Source organism: Conger conger, chromosome 2 (assembly GCF_963514075.1).
Source record: "Conger conger chromosome 2, fConCon1.1, whole genome shotgun sequence".
Classification (NCBI taxonomy): Eukaryota; Metazoa; Chordata; class Actinopteri; order Anguilliformes; family Congridae; genus Conger; species Conger conger.
In genome coordinates, this window is record NC_083761.1 from 21363560 (window position 1) to 21383957 (window position 20398).

Below are 20398 nucleotides of genomic sequence, written 5' to 3' on the forward strand. Positions count from 1 at the left end.
CCAGCTCAGTTCAAGACATGACTATTACGTCAACTGGAATATAAATTTCAGTATGTACACGTGTGACATGGAACTAGTGAGAAAATGGATGATTGTCATAGAAGAATACAAAGCCTATTCTCTCTGGGTTTGTTATGGACCGAACACTCCCAACCCCCATCCTCCCATTATAGTAGAAAGACAGCTCAACCATTGAAGTCAAGAGAAACTCACCTAAAAATGTTAATCCTCCACCCCCCCTCCCCCTACTCCCTTGCTGAAATGGACTGTCCCATTGGTTCACATGACCTGAGTGTGATTACCTCCCAACCATATATAGGAGCATGTTGTGTTTGGAGACCCCACAACCCCAAGTTCAATAGACCGTTATCCCAGTGGGGAACAGCCAGCCACACAGCTTCACAGAGAAGCACACAGGGAAGGTTTAGGTACGCCTCATTGTCTCGGCCTGCTTGCTGGAGGGACGAAGCACATTCCTGTCCTTTTGTTGCCTTATTTTTGTAGTTCTTTCGACCGTGTTGAGCTGCATCCCTGAGACATGAACGGGTCAACGAATGGCTGGTATGACTGCCTGAACGAAGAGGGGTCTTTCATGTTCACCTCGGAGTCTGTCGGAGAGGGGCATCCAGGTAAGTGACGGAGGCTTCAGCTAATTGTGGGCAGTGTGCTCGGTCTTGGAAAATGAGCAAAATGTATGGGGTGCTGGGGAAGGCAAAAATGAACAAACCCTGTTTTGAATGAAATTGTGCAGAAATACATTGTTGCTGCAACACGGGGGATATGCTGAAATGTTTCACTGTTCCACACATGCATTCAAACAGCAAACTCAGACAACTGCCTAAATGAACCCAGGCTGTGTTAGAGCAGTGTGCTAAACGGTGCTAGAGTTGCAAGAGGGCAAGGCAGTAAGCAGAAACCCTCGCTGCCGGACCAGGAAGGTATGCCATTGACAGTCTTTGGCTCTCAGGGAAACACCCTGCCCGTACACTTAGAGTAATGTTACAGTGTGTGGAGGGCCAGTGGAGTACATCTGGGCCAAAACACGTGCTGCACACAAATACACTCTCTCTCTTACAAACACACACATACTGCAAATACACACAGACGTCCAGTGCCTCATACCTGTTATGGACTTGTTATGCATACAGTGTCTTCAAACGTCACCTGATCTCTTGACATATAGGCATGCCACATTATTTATTTTGCTAAGTGCACCAGCTACATTGATAGACATTTCCCTTTTTTGCTTAATAGCATCTCTGAAATTTATCCAATGGAATTTATATAATAATGCTGACAAAATGCTCACAGACAGGAACTCTGAAGCTGAGATAAACTTTGGGAAAAGGAAGGTTTGCAGGTGTATTTTAAAACATTTTTATTGTGTGACTGATGACCACCTCACTGATCCCTCATAATATAGTTTTAGAATAGAGGACAGTAACATAAATGAATGTTTGATGTAGGTTTGATTCTGGGGTCAGAGTTTGGCTCTAAGTAATGGACTTCCCATGTGGGCTCTTTCTGATGTAACCTGGGTCGGGCATTGCCTCAGCAAGTCCCTAGGAAGGGGGGTGTGACCACAGGCAGAACTACAGGGTATTTAAACAAGGCGAGAGCGAGAGTGCATGAGAGTAGGGATAGTGGTAGGGAACAGGGGGTTTGAAATGTTTGACATTTACAAAATGGCAGTGCATTTGAACAGTAAAAGGAGGAATTGATGGACTCACAGTGCATTTGATAGGGCACACCGAGTGAGTTACCATTCATTTGAAAGGGAACACTGAGTGAGTTACTGTGCATTTGAAAGGGAACAGTGACAGAATTTTCTTACATTTCAATGGCATCAGAGCCAGAGTTCAAACATTTAAATAGGAACAGAGACTGATCATCATTTAGATGGGGAATATCTCTCAGATAGTCAGTGGTCAGGCTGACTACGGTAGCACAGGGAGTCACTGCCTTCGCTGTCCCTTAACTAATTTCAGCTTAGAGAAAATATTAAAGCATGCATGCTGATAGTAAAAAATGTGAGAAAGGCAGATGGAAAAACACAAAATATTATCGAAATATTATGGACCATATCATACCATATATAAGTATGGTAATGTTATGGTCAAATTTCAAGTTTCACTTGTGGTACCTGAAGTTCCCCTACAGTGTGTGAATTGTTGCATTGTAAAGCAAAGATTTCATCAGAGCTGTGAAGTTACATTTTGTCTTTATTGATTGTCTCCCAATAAGTTCTACTATGGATGCTATTTTGCTAGAAAATAACCCATAGATTCGGAAAGATGATTATTACGTTATGATAATTATGATTTAATGATTTAAAAAATGTAACACAAAATATAAATCCACTTAAAATTGTGAAGAATCAAAAATAATGTTACTAGTTTGATGTTGTTGTCTGGGCATCATTATTTAGGACAATGTATGATGTATCGTATTGTCATTCTCACATTGTCAATGTTTATTATTTATTGAGTTACATTTTCATTATAGCGTTACGACCGTCTTTTAGGGAAAACCTGTCTGCCTTTGTTATTTTTTGTTTTATATTTCAACGGGACATTTTTTCATAAATAGGTCAGTAACCTCTTGACAGATACTCATACTGTATATGGTCAGATGAAATAGTCTTCCTGACATGGAAATGACTGATAGCCTCGTGAACTGATATATTCCCAGAGGGAAGGCAGGCTATTCCTAGTATTAAAGTAGTTGATATTAAATAAGTGTGCCACGTTGAAGAGGAGTGAAACGTTATCTTCAGTGCAGACCCATAGGCAGAACTATACGGCTGCAGCACACATCATTCCTTGGCTATGCTAAAGGTCACGCAAGGAAACCAACCGCCCCTCGTCAACCCCCCCAGAAGCACTTTCTGTCCCCCAGATGAGTGAGAGTATGCAATGGACTGACAAGTGTTATACAGTACAGAAAAGAAGATCAAAACCTCAGTGTCATTTGTAAAATGAGATCCAGAATCCATAAATGTCTAAACCTAATACCCTATATCTGATCTCTCCATCTTCAGTGAAATGTAATATAATGTAGCTCGGTTAGCTCATTTGACCATGATGAAGTGAGTGCTGCCGTTACAGACATTTTTTGCCACCTCTTGAATAGTTATACGATCATTTTGAGCTTATTGTTAATATTGATGTTGGGCATAATAATATTATATTACATTATATTATATTATATCTATATTTTCTTTTCAGATAAGATATGTGACCAGATCAGTGATGCGGTGCTTGACGCACACTTGAACCAGGACCCTGATGCCAAGGTGGCATGTGGTGAGTCAGGGAGGGATACACTCTAATGCCTGCAGGGGGCAGCACTGAGGAGCAGTGGGCTCTGGATGTGAAGGTCAGTGGGTTTGTTTCCCAGTTTGGGAGGCTGCAGTTGTACATTTAAAGTATGCAAACTGCATACTTTAAAAAAATAATCATCCAAGTAAATAATATTTACACTCACCGAGCACTTTATTCAACATTCTTACTTTATTACACCTACTTATTCATGCGATTATCTAATCAGCCAATTGTGTGGCAGCAGTGCAATGCATACATATGGATTGCACAGATATGGGTCAGGAGCTTCAGTTAATATTCACATCAACCATCAGAATGGGGAAAAAATGTGATCTAAGTGGCTTTGACCGTGGAATGATTGTTGGTGGCAGACAGGGTGGTATGTGCATCTAAGAAACTGCTGAAACTCCTGGGATTTACACAAACACTAGTCTCTAGAGTTTTTTGCAAAGAATGGTGCAAAAAAACAAAAGAAATCCACTGAGCAGCAGTTCTGCAGACAGAAACATCTTGTTAATGAGAGATGTCAGAGGAAAATTGCCAGACTGGTCAAAGCTGACAGGAAGGTGACAGTAATGCAAATAACTACACATTACAACGGTGGTATGCAGAACAGCATTTCTGAACACAAAACGCATCATAACTCTAAGTGGCTAGGCTACAGCAGTAGAAGTCTGAAAAATAAGTCAAATAAATACCAAATAAAGTGTAAGAGTGTAGATCATCATTATAATAATCATTACAGTCATCATCATACAGTGGGATTAGGGGTTATTTTCACTTAAGACTGCTGCAGGAAGACCACACAGCTGAGTTTTGTTGTGCTGTGAGCTGCTCTCACTGATTTGGTCCTGGAGATTTATGGCAAAAAGAGCTGACCATTAGGTAACAGATACACGATGCTGTTTTTAGACCGTTACATGCAGCTTGGTTGACATTGGTGTGCTGTTGGTATTGACACTGTATTCTGTGTTCGCCACAGAGACGGTGTGCAAGACTGGCATGGTGTTGCTGTGTGGTGAGATCACCTCCCTGGCCAACGTGGACTACCAGAAGGTGGTGAGGGACACCATCAAACACATTGGCTATGACAACTCTGACAAAGGTGCGGATAGCAAGCCGTCTCCAAACACGCTTACACATTTAAAGTGAGGCCGGATTTCTTTATCATGTATTTGTCATCTGTCTATTTGTGACATTTGTGTCTCAGGCAATGGCCACAAATTGTTATCCTCATGCTAGCAATTGTCTAGCGGCTCCTATCAGGCAACATGGTGGGGCTCTATCTATCTCGAAGAATCGCTTCTTATTTCAGGAGGAGAGCCAAAGGATCTGTTCTCGGCCCCTCTTGTATTCCCCAATACATCAAATCTCTTGGCTCTATCATTTCTGCACATGGCTTCTTGTACCATTGCTCTATTGACGATATAGCTGCTTTTCTTTCCACACACAGGGAACATATTGCCTTAAGCGATGAAGCCATTTTTAATGCTATCTTGATTTGGACAATTAGTTGGCATCTCTAACTCCTACACCAAGGTGCTCTACCTACAAAATACATCCTCCCCCCTCCAGAATCTGTCCATCACCCTCAGTAATATGACAGTGATCGTATCCCAAGATGACAGAATCTTCTTTAGATAGCAGAAAATATACAGTATCAACAGTATTCTCTACAACATCTACACATTCTTTTCCACTGCCCAGGTCAGTATTTGGGTCCTGACCATGTCTTCCTGTAGGTGTCATCAAGCCCCTATTATCATTCCCATCAGCCCACTCCACTCCACATCAACTGGTCACTTATTATCCCCACCCAAAGGGGCTTCTCCTCTTAATCACATCTCTTCTCTGTTCTGTCCTGGAATCAGCTTCTCAGGACAATCAGAACAGCAGTCACTGCCCATCTTCTGCTGCAGACTCAAAGCACTCCTACTTTAACTACACCTTGGATGACCTTTGGTAGCTAAATCTACAACTATATCCTCATGAGTTACAACTGCTGTCAGTTGTGACCCTGTTAACTGATACATATACATGTACACTTACACATTCCTCAGGTTATGTGTCTGATAAATACTTAAATGTATTTATTTGTTTAATAATACATTTAAAAATCTACCCAATAGTCAATATAAACCAAAACTGAGGCAGAGAGTATAGTATTAAACTAGTGTACTAGAATAGTTTGTGAGCATCCTTTCTCTTGATGTCTCAGTATTTGGTATGACTGTGAGGGAACTTTCTGTTGAATGTTGGCTTTATTAGCCTCACAATTGATCAAATGGTCCTGTTCTAGAAGGAAATTGGGATATAAACACAAGAATATCCCTTCTGGGGTCATGCCAATTGGCTAGAGGGCAAGTCAAAGTGGCATTTATGATTCTGGGTTTCAGTTGGATAGGTAATAATGATGGACTGGTGGGTGGGTCACAATTGGCATTTGAGTGTGGCACTGGGATTGAGCTTTTATCCCATCCTCACCTTCAGGCTTTGACTACAAGACCTGCAATGTGCTGGTGGCCCTGGAGCAGCAGTCTCCTGACATTGCCCAGGGGGTCCACATTGACCGGCATGAGGAAGACATTGGGGCTGGGGATCAGGTATAGCCACCTCTGATGTGGTTCTATGTTTCTGTTTCAGTGTCGCCAAAGAGGTACAGGTGTGGTAGTACTGGGTCAAAAATGTATGATGTAGATATTCAGTTGGGACCACATCTGCCTATATCAATTTGGAAAATGAACAAATCTTCCCCCCAAAAAAGAGAAATGTTTGATGTTTGATAGCCTGGAATTTGTCTTCTGTTTCAAATAGCATTCATACATCTCTCCACACAAACTGGTCAAAGCTGAAATTTGAGTCCATTGTCGGTGAAAAGTGCTGGTGTTATTGTGGGACTGTGGTGTTCCCCTGTTGGCAGGGCCTAATGTTTGGCTACGCCACAGACGAGACCGAGGAGTGCATGCCACTCACCATCGTCCTGGCACATAAACTCAACGCCAAGATGGCTGAGCTGAGACGCAATGGAACCATCCCCTGGCTCCGTCCAGACTCCAAGACCCAGGTAGAGGCTAAGGCAAAACACTCCTGGGGGGGTTATTGTCATTGTTTGGGAGCAGTGTGCCCACAAGTTGACCAATTCCTCTACGTTTTATTTGCATCACCACTTGGGGGTCTCCATAATTTAATAGACTTAATAAAGTGTTTGTCCTGGTTTGCCAGCCATTTTAGCTAATTCAGCACAGAACCTGTAAGTTTAGCTGATGTGCAGCTTGTGCAATGGAGGACATTGACATTATATTTTCTCTGAGTAAATACCATTTTCATAAGTGAATTATTTTGATCCGTACACCTCTGGTTAAACCATTAGCCCAATTTTTCAAGTACTACCTTCTCCTGGATAAAAAAGTTCACAATCGGTCCAGTGTGAAACTACTGGAGCTAAAATGGCAAAAAGCCCCTGTCAGGCATTACACATGGCTGATGTAAAAGCCTACCCCCACTTCCTATTTGCATGTCTATTTCTCTATTGGTTTGTTGAAAACAATAGATGAACACTGAATCTTGAAAGGGACATCTCGACGTGTAAAACCAAGATTGTATATATTTTCCATAATTAGTTGCAGATATTTATAGTAGAATGAAGTGGTATAATTCCACAAGAATTCCTCTTGTTTACAATATTTTGCTATTCAGCGAGCAGCATTTCTCACTGCTGTATTGGAATACCTTCTGGCTATTCTTGGCTTTATCATCATACTATGTTGGAATACACATTTTTGGTGTGGAAATGTTCATATATGTATGCTTGAGTTCATGCGCCCCGATAGACTATTCCCCAATAGACTATAGACTATTGTCTCCTCTGTCACTAGCTACAGATGAGACTGGGAAGGAGCGCTTGTTAAATGGCCAAACTACGCAACGATGGTGGCAATTAGAAAATCTGTATTTGATTTGCTTTTCATATTTTGCTTTGTAATTAAACTGCAACAGAGACTTAGCAGGATAGTTTACTGAAGCATTTTAAATTAACAGCAGGTTAACAGCACTGACCCACGCAAACATAAAAATACAACTTTTCCATTACAAGCCCAGTGCCTAGACATTTATACTGCACTGCCACCTAACAACTCTAGAATGTCAAGTCCAGGGTTGCCTATCCCTGAGCCAGGCCATATATTATGTGTATGGCTCAGTAGCAGCTGGCCCTGTAATGTCCTGAAGCAGCACATTGTCGGACAGCCACACTCTCTGCCATACTAGGTTTGACATCCAAATTCAGTACCGTTACAGTCATAGTCTGTTGCTTATTGGGTACATTGCTGATGCATTGAAGAAAACCTTGAAGAAAACTTGAGGAACGGACAATATAACGGACAATATCCTTACATTCGCATTGCACAGTAAAATATCCCATGCTAATTCAACTCTAATAGAGAACATATGAGTCCAGTTGGTAAGAGTTGATCTAATACTGGACATTTTACCACATGGGTTCTGCTTTACATTAGATGTAAAGTATGCCATCTCGGTTCTTGTTGATATCTCTACCTTCAAATTCAGTACATTCCTGAATGCTTTGACTGAACTGCCCTGCCTCCTCCACCTCCCTCTTCCACCTTGGCCTGATAGGCTGAATGTCCTGACGTTCTGTGCATCACCATACATTGAGTCCTGATGTAGGAAAACACCTAGATAACTATGCTAGGCCCTCCACATGGGCATAGGCAGTGATACTAGTGTATGCCAGAGATATGAGCGCATGCTTTCTGGGGTAGTGACCCCCCCGCCCCAGCCCCACCTCCTCCAGCAGGCTGGTAATTGGTGGGGATGTGGAGACCATCCACCTGTCACTCCTCCTGGCCTTTAAAAAGCCTCCGGCACTGAACTTAGGCTCCGAGGTGGAAACTGAAACCCAGGAATGCTATTTCGGAGTTCCTAAGATCCCAAGCAAGCTGCCAAGTGAAGGTGATGGAAACTGTTTGGTGATCATTCATGACACTCATGTTGTAATAAACATAAAAAGTGTTGTAAATAATTATTGAATCAATTAAAACACGGAAACCAATGTTAAGAATTGCAAAAACACAATGAGCCTGTTTCACAGAGACAGATTAAAGGCCCTCTTAGTCATTTCCAGAGAATGTTTGGTCATTTTTCGATGGAAATTTACATGGATGGCTACCAAGTACCTCAGTGGATCATAGTACTCGTAGTATTTACATCTCGCTGGCATCTTGGTAACCTTGGTAACAACTTTGCTTAGCCCACTGAACTCTATGATACTGAGCCTTTGTTACTGTTGCATTTCGCATAAGGCTACTGTGGCAATGACAACTGCATGTGAGGTAGTTAGTCATGGTTTATTCGGCAAAACATTAGCAAACGAGTGAGCAGCTTTCCACAGTTATGAACTTTTACCTTTTATCTATCTATTTATCTATCTCTCATTCATGTTGAACGCTCCTCTGCAAGAAGAAAGCAAGCAATACTACTGACAACATCCATCCACTGCTTGACTGTTGGCTTACCGTTAAAGCAGCACTACTGGTACTACTGCAGTAGTACTGCTATCGCTTGTGGGCACTTCAAGAACAGCTACATTAAAGGCATACTATGCAGGATTTCTTTCCTTGCTTTGCTCCTGTGTTTACATACAAATAACATCTCCACCCCAAGATCAGAAAACCGCGGTCTATGATTCATAAAACATATGCTTTATTAGTCGCTTTCCTCACAAGCCCTTTAGCTAGCAATTTAACTGACGTTATATAACTCATATTTGGTTATGATTAGTAGCTAGCCTTAGTTACTGCAACCGTGTCTCTCAAAAATGCATTTAAATAGCTGCATTCATCGCATAACTAAATTTAGCTAAAGATTAGCCACTAATGCTAGCCACTGCTGCTAACACCAGTGCATTGCGCAATTCTGTAACATAAGCACCCATAAACTATACATCAATTCTCAGACATATCTAGTCTTCTGAAATTCCAGGAGTCTTTTGGATTCAGGAATGAGCTCCATGCCCAGGAGAGGAAATAATCTCCAAATATAAATGGTAGTTATATTTGTGCAGTTAGAGCCAGCTATTATGGCCAGCCAGCTCATAAACTGAATTTCGTTAGCTAATAACGCTGCATTATACCGAATGCTGACCAGCCACTTGATTAATGGTTATCCACCAAGGCTAATCTCTCACAAACCACATTCACCTCTGTAGTAGCCAATCCCTACTCTTGCCCTCCTCCTCTGCCTATTAGAGTGTATGATTATGTGTGCAGAAAAAAAAAAAAACCACACCCAGAAGCGGCCCATACAGCAGGTCGCCAGTGTATCATAGTAATCACTGAGCATGTTTGTTTCATAATATTTTCATGGTGAAAATCCTGCATACTATACCTTTAATATAATACTGTAACATGTAATGGGCAGAGGTGGAAAGTCCAGGGGTCAGAAAGTAAAATCCAGGTGATGGGATCAAAATACTGTGGAGGACTTTTCTTTTCTGGATTTATCTGGTAACAACATAGGTTACTTGTCTGGTACAGTATTTCTGGGTATAATCTCTTTACCTCTGCATCTCTACATAAGTCAAATGTATTGTATTGAATATTGTAAATGTCTTCATGTAAGGATGGTAAATTAATTATGAATCCCCACCCTCTCCATACTCTCAAGGTGACAGAACACTACACCCAAGAGAACTAACCCTAACCCCTAACCCTCTCCATACTCCCAGGTGGCAGTGCTCTACACCCAAGAGGACTAACTATAACCCCTATCCCTCTCCATACTCCCAGGTGACAGTGCACTACACCCAAGAGGACTAACTATAACCCCTATCCCTCTCCATACTCCCAGGTGACAGTGCACTACACCCAAGAGAGCGGCGCAGTGATTCCAAGGCGCGTGCACACGGTGGTGATCTCGGTGCAGCACGACGATTACATCACTCTGGACGAACAGAAGAAGATTCTGAAGGAGAAAGTCATCAAGGCTGTGGTGCCGGCCAAGTACCTGGATGAAAACACAGTCTACCACCTTCAACCCAGTGGCCGCTTCGTCATCGGGGGGCCCCAGGTGACGCCCTCACACCCACACCCCCATAAACTCATACACACCAGTGTATTTCCACATAACAACAAAATGTGTCAAAGCACATGTAAATGCCTTGAATACAATATTTTGTCCAAAAATGTGAAAAATAAAGGCATTACTATGTAGAAACTTGTTGTTCCAGAGAAAGAGGAAGTGCCCACTATGGCTCTTCTCTAGTGACGGGAGATTAATGGCTCTTGCAGATGACAACATAAAAAAGCCATATCCATCGGTATTCCGGGATGACAGTCAAGTGTAACGGGATAAAAGTCAGGTGCTACAGTGGGCCAAAAATCATGCCTACTCGTTGCTGTGATAATTGAAAGAGAGACACCTTCCAGCAGGCTCTGGAACCTTCCCATGTTGCTGAGACTGCTGCCAAGGGAATCTCCATCTGACGCAGAGGCCGACTCCGTCTTCTGCCGCAACAAGTCCACTCAGCACAGCATTGGTGGCGTTTGTTGTCCTCCCGTTACAAACAGTGAATTTCTGTCTTGTCATCTACAATTTATACTCACCATCCGAACGGGGCATTAGGGTTCACAAACCCCAAGAATAGGCAGTGTTCTCAAGAGAGTATCAATGACTCGCTGATTTTTAACAAGTAACTGTGGTTGACAGCACACGGTGGGGCCACCCACTATGGGCTCAATTAAGGGGTTTAACTCTCCACTACAGTCTAGTCATGTCTCACTCTGCTATGCCTCCTGACAGGGTGATGCTGGTGTGACTGGCAGGAAGATAATCGTGGACACTTATGGTGGATGGGGAGCCCATGGTGGGGGGGCCTTTTCCGGAAAGGACTACACCAAGGTGGACCGCTCTGCTGCCTATGCTGCCCGCTGGGTGGCTAAGTCCCTGGTCAAAGCCAAGCTGTGCAGGAGAGTTCTGGTACAGGTGAGGAATCGTTGTTGCTGTGGATGCAGCGGGCTCATTCCAATTGCTTATTTTTCTCCTCTTTTTATTTTTGAGGTTCACCATCTTTAAGGACATTCCAATCCCTTGAATGTTCCTTCTAGGAACTAGAAGTAGAATTTAGGAACTTCCAATCTTGCCTATGAGCAAGGAAACATGGGCGCATCCTTTGTAGAAGTATTTTATTTTGGTAAAGGTGACGTATAAATGATTGAACTGTGGATCCACCTCTCCCCATCTGCCACGCATCTGCTATATCTATAAATGACGTGGCTTCAAACTGACATTTGAAGGAGCAAGGAATTATTTTTCTACCCTCTTTTTCTAGCCTATCCCAATGGGTGGAGCTTGGAGTAGAATAAGGAGCAAGGAAAGGAAAAAAGAATGGGCCCACTGGCTGGGGGTCTCTCATTCTCTATGACCACTAGGTGGAGTCTACTCCGTGTGTCCAATTGTCATGTGGAACTTGGACTCTGACCAGGCACTCTGTGAAAAGTACACTATATTCCATGCTCCTTTGACATGAGCTGTCATATTGCTATCTGCTTGCTTTTGAAAAACCATTCTGAGTCTCAGAGAACAAATGGCCCTTGAATGTTAACATGGAGGGAGCTACTCTGATAGGAATGCAGTAATGTATTCTTTGAACAATTTTTTTTTAGAGCCAAATTCAGATGTTAAATCTGAACACCATGGGTCTGATTTACTAAGACTTTAAGCACATGCAAAACCTTTTAGTACATGCAAAACCAATAATATGAGCAATAATATAAAAGTTATGATGTGTTATCAGTCACCCAGTCAACGGTTTGAAACACTTGTAAGCTTTTATAGAGAACATATGTGGGTGTTTGACAGCACATGTTTGCTCCAACCATTATGGGGCTCATGGAGCTTCACCCTGCCACCATTAAGCAAACCAGGAAGATACATTTATTTTTTTTGTATTCAGGTGGCCTACGCTATTGGAGTGGCACACCCACTGTCCATCTCCCTTTTCACCTACGGCTCATCCCAGAAAAATGAGAAAGAACTCCTGCAGATTGTCAACAAGAACTTTGACCTCCGACCTGGGGTTATCGTCAGGTAAGCCCTCCAATAACAGGAGAGGATTTGGACTTCAACTTAGTTTAAGAGTAAGGACCCACAGAGCAGCATAATCATTAGCAAAAAAAGTGCTCACCATTAGTATTGAACACAACTTCAGCTATAGAAGATATGTATGTATAAGTATCAGCTATGACCAGCTTGAAATGACCAGCTACCATCTGTTTCAAAACAGCTTGAGCTGGTCAAACCATGTTAACTATGGAGCTGGACTGAACTGGTCAACCAGCCACCAGCTGTTTCAAAATATAGCTTTAGCAGCTTTAGGTTCTCCTGGGCCAAACTCACTGCTCCTACAGTGAACGAATGAACATGTGCCAAGAGTGCTTGGCCTACCTACAGTACCGTATTCCTTCTGATAGACTGGACTAATAGTTCTGTGTGTATTTTCAGGGATCTGGAGCTCAAGAGGCCAATCTACCAGCACACGGCATGCTATGGCCATTTTGGCAGGAAGGAGTTCCCTTGGGAGGTGGCCAAGAACCTTAACTACTAGCGTGTGAATGGCAAGGGTGTCGACACCGTCAGCTGTCCCATGCTGCTGGGACACAGAGGAGAGGGGTGGGCAGCTGTGAGCGTCTGTAAAAAACAACCCTCAAACATTGAGGGGCGGGGGGTGACGCTGGCTGTGATTTAACACCCTCTGTACCTCCTAACCCACAAATCAAATCTCCCAGACTTTCCATCTGCTCCGAAGTAAAGGGTGGTTGCACTGGTGCTACTCACAGCGGCAGGGCCATTTATGTTGAGGAAAAGTGCAAAGCCTTAAATAAGATCCTGTTCCGGTGTTTGCCTCCTCTGTATATAGCTATATAGTGTGCCACAGTCTTATATGTGCTTGAACACTCAGATATTTCTCAGATATAACACCCATGGATAGTTTTGACCAACCAAAACTCAAAAACCAAGCCATGAAGCATTTATTTATAATATTACAGAATTTACCTAAAATTTCATTCCAAAATAGAAACCTGTGTTTTTATGAACAAGCAGCTGTGTACAACATATTATGTGATCCACTTAAAAAACAGAGCATTTTAACTTGATTTTCACTGTTGATTTGTGTGAATTTTGTCTTACATGCCTGCCTGTCTTGGGTCAGATTACTGATCGTGTGAAGTGATGTTCCTGATCCAGGATCATCGAGACCAGTTTGTAGTTTTGGCGATGAATTGATGGTCGGTTGCAACGACTTTTAGTTTATACTAGAACGATGGACGATTTGATGTCGTCGCTATCATCGTAGTGCCCATCGCTGAGACATAAATTGCAGTGAACTTTGACCCCATTGCTGCCTCAATTACCATGGCAACCTTATTATAGAATGTTGTCATCTGTAATTTATCTTTAGGGAAGTGTCATCAACTAGCATCCATAGCTAGCAATAACTTCACTTCGGCAATGCGTTCTTAAGTTGAGCAATAATGGAATGTTGGTGACAATGTAACAATATCTGTCATCCAATCATACATCGCCAAACTATAAACTGGCCTTTAATGTAACTCAGGTTCCACGTACAGAATGTGCAGGCACATTTCCTTACACAGCCAAGGTAAATGAACAGGAAAATCAGGTCTTAATTCAACACTTACTGTAATGTGTATGATAATAATAATAATAATCATTGAACTTATGATGATGATGATGATGATGATTATTGTTATATTATAATGATCGTTATTATTATTAATATTATGAATAATCATTTAAAAGGCTGATCAGGGGTGCACTTAAAGGGAAACACCCAAATTTGGTATGATCTGTCTTACCCCAGTTGAGGGAGGCAGGGTGTATTTCATGCGTATATTATCCATTACCTACAAAAGACCACCTCAAGTGATTTCGGATATAATTCCTCTCTTTATCACCAGGGAAAGAAAACCCTAAATCAAAAATCTACATTATTGTAGGGTTAACAAGTATTTTTCTAGGTTGTGTTATGATATAGTATTGGGTGAGATCCTGCATCAGACACTCAATCACGTTGAATTGTGTGATTTCCAGAACAGTTTTTTCCAGATATACATATACAATATAGTTTATAGTGTACAGATATCTGGAACATTAGTGTGTTGTAAAAGCAGGTGGACAGATAAAAAAGATAAAAATGGTCCGTTTCCCTTTTGGTTTACTCACCAAACCTTATTATGAATGGTATCCATGAAGTGTTTCTCTTAAATTACATTTGCAAGCAATATGTACAAAAATCTCATAGGCCACTGGGATGGGGGAGTGAAGCTTCTATAACTCTACCAAAAGCTATCAAAAGTAACACAGCTTTGGACCAATTATTTTTTGCTTAATAAAGCAAGATCTTTTTGATTGGTTCTCTTGAGTTGTGGTGGAGAGGTCAGTGTAGTTCCACTCAATATGGGACTCACAACGTTTTGCTTTCCCATCTTTAACTTTAACATCAAGCTGTAAGAAATGACCAACACATTTTTGTACTGAAACTGCAAAATGTTCAATGGCATACCTGTCTGAAATGTATTCCAAAGATCTGGAAAAGTTTTGTACAGTTGCATGAACAGTCAAACTCCTTTCATTCAGTCTGAGAAAGCAACATGAACTACGGTGCTGCAAAAATGTATTTGCCCCTTCTCGATTTCCTCTATTATTGCATATTTGTCACACTCAATTGTTTCATATTGTTAGACAAAATGTAATATTAGACAAAGGGACCTTGAGTAAACACAAGTACTTTTTCACAGTAGGGTGTTTGATAACTTTTTTCATTAAATAAATGGTTTTGTTATATAAGAGGAAATCAGGAAGGGACAAATACTTTTTCACAGAACTGTATATTTGTGGTGTTACACTGAGTTCCATTTGTTTAAAAAAATGTAACAAAAAATGTATATTTATTTTTTTCTTATTTTTTTCACTTTTTTTTAAAAGGAAAATCTGGGGGTTAAAATGTAGAGTGTTTCCTTGCATATTCTGTTGCAGTGTTTTGAGTAAATCGTTTGGGTGTGAGTTTTCATCTCATTGTACCTGGTCATTTAGTGTGATTGCTTGTGAATAACCAGCTTGCAGAGCACAAATTCTGATAATTCTCTCTTAACCACAAGACCATGCACCACAGTTCCATGGGCTCCAGATGCCCCTGCCCTTATCACACAGAAAATCACACAGACTCAGAATTGTAACTGAGTGCTCTGTTGAACTGAGAAGCCATCAACTAAAAGACAAACACAATTGGGATCCCAAAGACCAGAGCTCAGAAATGCCAAAGATGTACAGTTTGTTGTGTACCGCTTGGAGCCAGAAGTTGTGCTGGATTCCGTTGTTAACATCTGATTAATCAAAACAGTTGATTATACAGTTAAATCACATTCCTTGGTGTCATGTATCTAAACTGGTTGCGGCTTTCAAGCAACAAAGCAAAACCTATAGATACTTTGACGCTATGGTTTGATACGTTTCTGGCCAATAACCAGTAGATGGCGATATTCATTCTTAGGACCTCATGGCTCTGGTCTTTCATGGTTTTTCAGGTGGTTTGCTACAGACATTTCTGTATTGCGGACTATTTTTATACAGTCTATGGTTGTGAAGCAGTGTGAGGTGAACAGGGACGTGATCGGCCCAGCAAAAAAAAAAAAAAAAAGACCGCTGGGGAGGGCTAATGAGACACTTTTTAAACTCATTTCCCACAATTCTACGAAATGTAGCACAGCATATTTGGAGGAGAGTTTTGAGCACTACTGACATTTGAATTCATACAAGGTGTGAGTCAATGATATATTGAAGTGATAGGGTGTTTTATTCTGTCTAAGTTTAGCACAGCTCTATTATGCAATAACAATCCAAAAAACATTAGCATTTCACTCTATTGTTTGTTTTCGTTTCCATTTCATATCAAAACATGTCTGGAATGTCATGGCATCCAGAATTTACATGTAGGTACACAAGATTACATAGTAAAGGCCTAATAACTTTCACCGATTAGGTAAATTTGGTTTTCTGACAATATATATGGGTATATTAGTAGTAACCATGGTACTTTGTGTAGGTACACAAAGTATTAAAACACTAAAATGTCAAGGAGAAGAAAAGAATCAGGTAACACTTAACATTATTGCTCTATATGTCTGTGTCAACAGAGTATAACAAATATTGTCATTTTTAATTACCACATTGCACCTTCACTGTTACAATGTTAGCCCTAACCATGCTACAGTGTAGCCTCCTTAAATAATTGCACATTAACAGAGCACAGTAAATAAACTATATTGACGAGTCCAGGTGGAAATTGGTTACATCAGTTATATTTCAGTGGTTAAATTGGCAAATATAACGGATATATTACATGTGTACGTATTGTATTACAGAAACAAACAAAAAGTAAAAACCTATTTGAATCATATTCTTGCATTATATTGCATTCCAAAAACCACCCTGTCTGGCACCAACAATCATCCTACGGTCAAAGTCACTTTGATCTCAATTCTTCCTCATTCTGACCTTTGGTCTGAAAAACAGCTGAACCTCTTGACCACGTCTGCATGCTTTTATGCATTGAGTTGCTATCACATGATTGGCTGATTAAATATAAGCTGGTGTACAGGTCTACCTAAGAAAGTGGTCAGTGAGTCTATCTACTCATTTGGCAGACGCTGTTAGCCACGTACAATGAAGTACAAGACGTACAAAACAAGTGGTTTTCAAGTGAAACTCTGGTTTTATTGTGGTCATTTTGATATATTTCAGTGGCAAGTCTCCTATGTGACAAAAAAAGAAAACGAATGGAGGTTCAGAAATGATAGTCAGGCCTATGTACCTGATATTAAAGCGAGTGATTTATCCGGGAGTTATTAAAATGATACAACCATTTCAGCAGAAATATGAAGATCAGAGCAGAGGAAGTCAAAACACCGGAGTGGGATTCACGTGAGTCATTGGTCTGAAAATATGGATTTCCATCTTAAGAGGAAAGAATCACATCCCTGATAAATATTACTACTGTTAACATTAGCTATTGGTGTAGCAGTTATGGATTAAAAGAAAACAACTTAGGCATACCTGTCCTAATGTCCTTTGTTGGCGTTGGCATTCATATTTATACATTTATCTTGCGAGATACCAATAATTACTATCCATCCATCCATCCATTGTCTTAACCCACTTATCCTGAACAGGGTCGCAGGGGGGCTGGAGTCTATCCCAGCATACATTGGGCGAAAGGCAGGAAAACACCCTGGACAGGTCGCCAGTCCATCGCAGTAAAGAATTACTAGATATGTTGAAAGCTGATTGGTTGAAACAGCCATACATTCTATTGCCAAAAAAGTGTTCCAGATACAATAAAGAATGGAATGGCATTTGAGCGAGGGCAAAGGCTCCAAATGGATTACATCCCACATGCAGGACTCAGGCTTGGCATGCATTCGCTAGGTCAATAATAAGAGCAGCCAATAAACTTATTGCATTTCTATCTGCCTGCTAGGCCTTTGTTTTGTCTCTATGGTGGTTGCAAGTTAAAGGTTTGAAAGGGGAGGGAGGCAGTGATGTTATTTCTCATTTTATTCTCTCTGCACTTTCTCTTTTGCCCTCCTAGTAGATCATGCAGATAGATCTGACGAGGAAAATGCTGAAAATATAAAGTCTTTTGGAAATAAACATTTCATCAAAACAGTGTTTCCTGTTGTTCTTCCATTTTCACAGTCGGACTGCAATGCATGCAATCATAAAACTACACTTGAGGAATAAGATTACTACGAGCAGATGGGGACAGGATAGTGACAATTCCTATGCGTATTGTAAACTGTAGCCGGTTGCATTCTAAGAAATCCAATACAATCGTTTCTTTTTTTTCAAAAATCTGGTTTTGCTTTAATAGTAACAACATCTATTCATTTATTTTTTTGAACATTTAAAACAGATTGAGACGAAACAATAAACATACAGTAAAACATTTGGTCTTTGGTCTCATTTTTATAAAAAAGATAAAGCAAAGGCACTGGTTTTCGTGGTGACTGGCTAATGCTGCTATTAAACGGAGAAAGGATCATATATTTTTTGAAACGTGGAGATGACCCAAAAAACAAAGAAAATCAACCTTTCATGTAGCATGTAGTCCTTGCTTAAAGAAAGACACAATAACATAACATGCCCATCTATAAAGGTAATACGGAACCTATACACAAGCAGCCCTTAACAATGATTAAACCCATAAAATATACAAAGTAACTCTTGAACATGCAAAACAAAAAAGGACTGATTTGAAAAAATCGCTGGTAACGGGATATTCCTGAGATGAGAGCATAAATGTAAAAATGAACAGAGTATTGTACCCATTAATGCAGTACCGCTGAGTGACTACATTCGCAATAACTGTAATCATGAATTTATGGCACATCAACACCCCTGTATAAACTATTGAAAGGTCTATAGATAGAGTTAACAGGTAAAGTAATGTTTTCTGTGTGGATAGGGGTTTGTCATTGGTCTGTAGTGACGTATTTTTTTATCTCTCAAAGTAAATGCAGGCTGCAGTCCTGTTCTTTGGCTAGTCCATTAGGATAAAGAGACCATATACTGCAAATGTGAAAACTAAATCAATAAAGCATTTGTTACTGGCACAGTTTTTAATCAGGGAAGCATTCTTATGCACTATGACACTTTGGGGGAGTGCAATGATGAAGTGATGACAGTTCTGTTGCAATTACACTTTGAGAGAAAATAAAATTGGGCCCTTGAACAAAAGTCTCCACTTGTCTGCGTGACAGGCTTTGAGAACTGCTTTTCGTCATTTATAGCTCAGGGGAGGAAGATGCAGGGCAATCTTTTAATGAGGCGAGCAAAATTATGAATGCTAACAAATTCAGTTACATCCTCACAGTGTGACTGTGCAATACGATCATTCTGTAAACCTTTTCATTGCATTTTTGTTTGTTTTACAAAGGAAAAGTGATACTGGCAGCTTTCTTTGCATAGATTATTTGGTTGTGTTACTGACAGAGAAGATGATTATAAGGCCAATCTTCTCTCACAGACAAAAACAATGTTGCAGAGAAATGGAACAATAACATCTCTGGTACAAAAAAGATATATTTAAAAAGATAAGATTTTTTTTACTTTTTTAAAATAAGCATAAATTTCCCTTTGGTTTCTCTTGACATTTTGACGAACAGTTAGAAAATATTTTCAATTAATGTAAAAATATAGAACAAGAAAGCAGAACTGCACTCACAGCAAGGGACACACCTCCCCACACTGTAATAATGCCCAAGGGAAATATAAACAAATGTTTCTCTGATATATCTCTAAATAAAAATATCTCTGTGTCTGAAAACCTATAAAGAAATATATACTTCTATAAAGGGGCATTTCAACCCCAATGAAAAAATACTTGGCTAGGATGTCCATATTTAGCAACCGAAAGTGTTGTTGAGCCTGTTTTGTCTCCTGTCTCAGGTGATTTGGTTTTTGCCGGTCAGCATTTGCGAGTCCCAGGAAAGTTTCTCCACTGACGGAAAAACAGACCATTTTAGAAAGACTGAGTCTCCACTGACTTTGGCAATCAGCTGTTCAATGGCTGATGGCACTGTTGTACAGTCTAAGCTGCCCCCCCCAACATTGTGCATATGTAGACCAATATGTCACAAATATGTTGCTGAAAATACTTTATATCTAAAGTAAGATATCAACAAAAATGAATCGAAAGGCAGGGCAATGGGTAATTGATTTGCACCGATTTTTCTCTTCGCAAACGCAACTAATGTAAGCTACTACAAGTGCCTAGCATTTGATCGACTTATAATATAACACTCCACATAATACATGAATATGTTATTTTGGTCCATCATTGGTGCATTGACTGGGGTGAAATCACCGCTCTTTGACTGAACAAAGATTGAAAAGAAATTAACAAAAACAATTAAACACTAAAGGCAGCAGGGAAGGTAGGCACTTGAGATTCTTAGAGCACGTGAAAATATTCCATC

The 20398-nt window shown here is 40.6% G+C and overlaps 1 protein-coding gene across 2 annotated transcripts; it reads left to right on the top strand.

The window, feature by feature from the left end:
- Positions 1–359: 359 nt before the first annotated feature.
- Positions 360–15432, top strand: LOC133122170 (S-adenosylmethionine synthase-like). Of its 2 annotated transcripts, XM_061231965.1 has the most exons (9): positions 360–629; positions 3228–3305; positions 4306–4428; positions 5814–5926; positions 6244–6387; positions 10191–10409; positions 11142–11324; positions 12295–12428; positions 12843–15432. In XM_061231965.1, exons 1-9 carry the CDS (start codon positions 539–541, stop codon positions 12943–12945), a joined length of 1188 nt encoding a protein of 395 aa, XP_061087949.1. In that variant the 5' UTR covers positions 360–538; the 3' UTR covers positions 12946–15432. The 2 variants fall into 2 exon arrangements, with proteins under 2 accessions (XP_061087949.1, XP_061087950.1); XM_061231966.1 differs by lacking the exon at positions 12843–15432 and having other exon boundaries at positions 12295–12432.
- The last annotated feature ends 4966 nt before the right edge of the window (positions 15433–20398 follow it).

Bases quoted from the DNA above. Each gene is read 5' to 3' on its own strand.
- LOC133122170 (XM_061231965.1), top strand. From the start codon at position 539: ATGAACGGGTCAACGAATGGCTGGTATGACTGCCTGAACGAAGAGGGG. The intron at 630-3,227 runs GTAAGTGACGGA...TTTTCTTTTCAG, and splicing joins TGTCGGAGAGGGGCATCCAG to ATAAGATATGTGACCAGATC. The intron at 3,306-4,305 runs GTGAGTCAGGGA...TGTTCGCCACAG, and splicing joins TGATGCCAAGGTGGCATGTG to AGACGGTGTGCAAGACTGGC.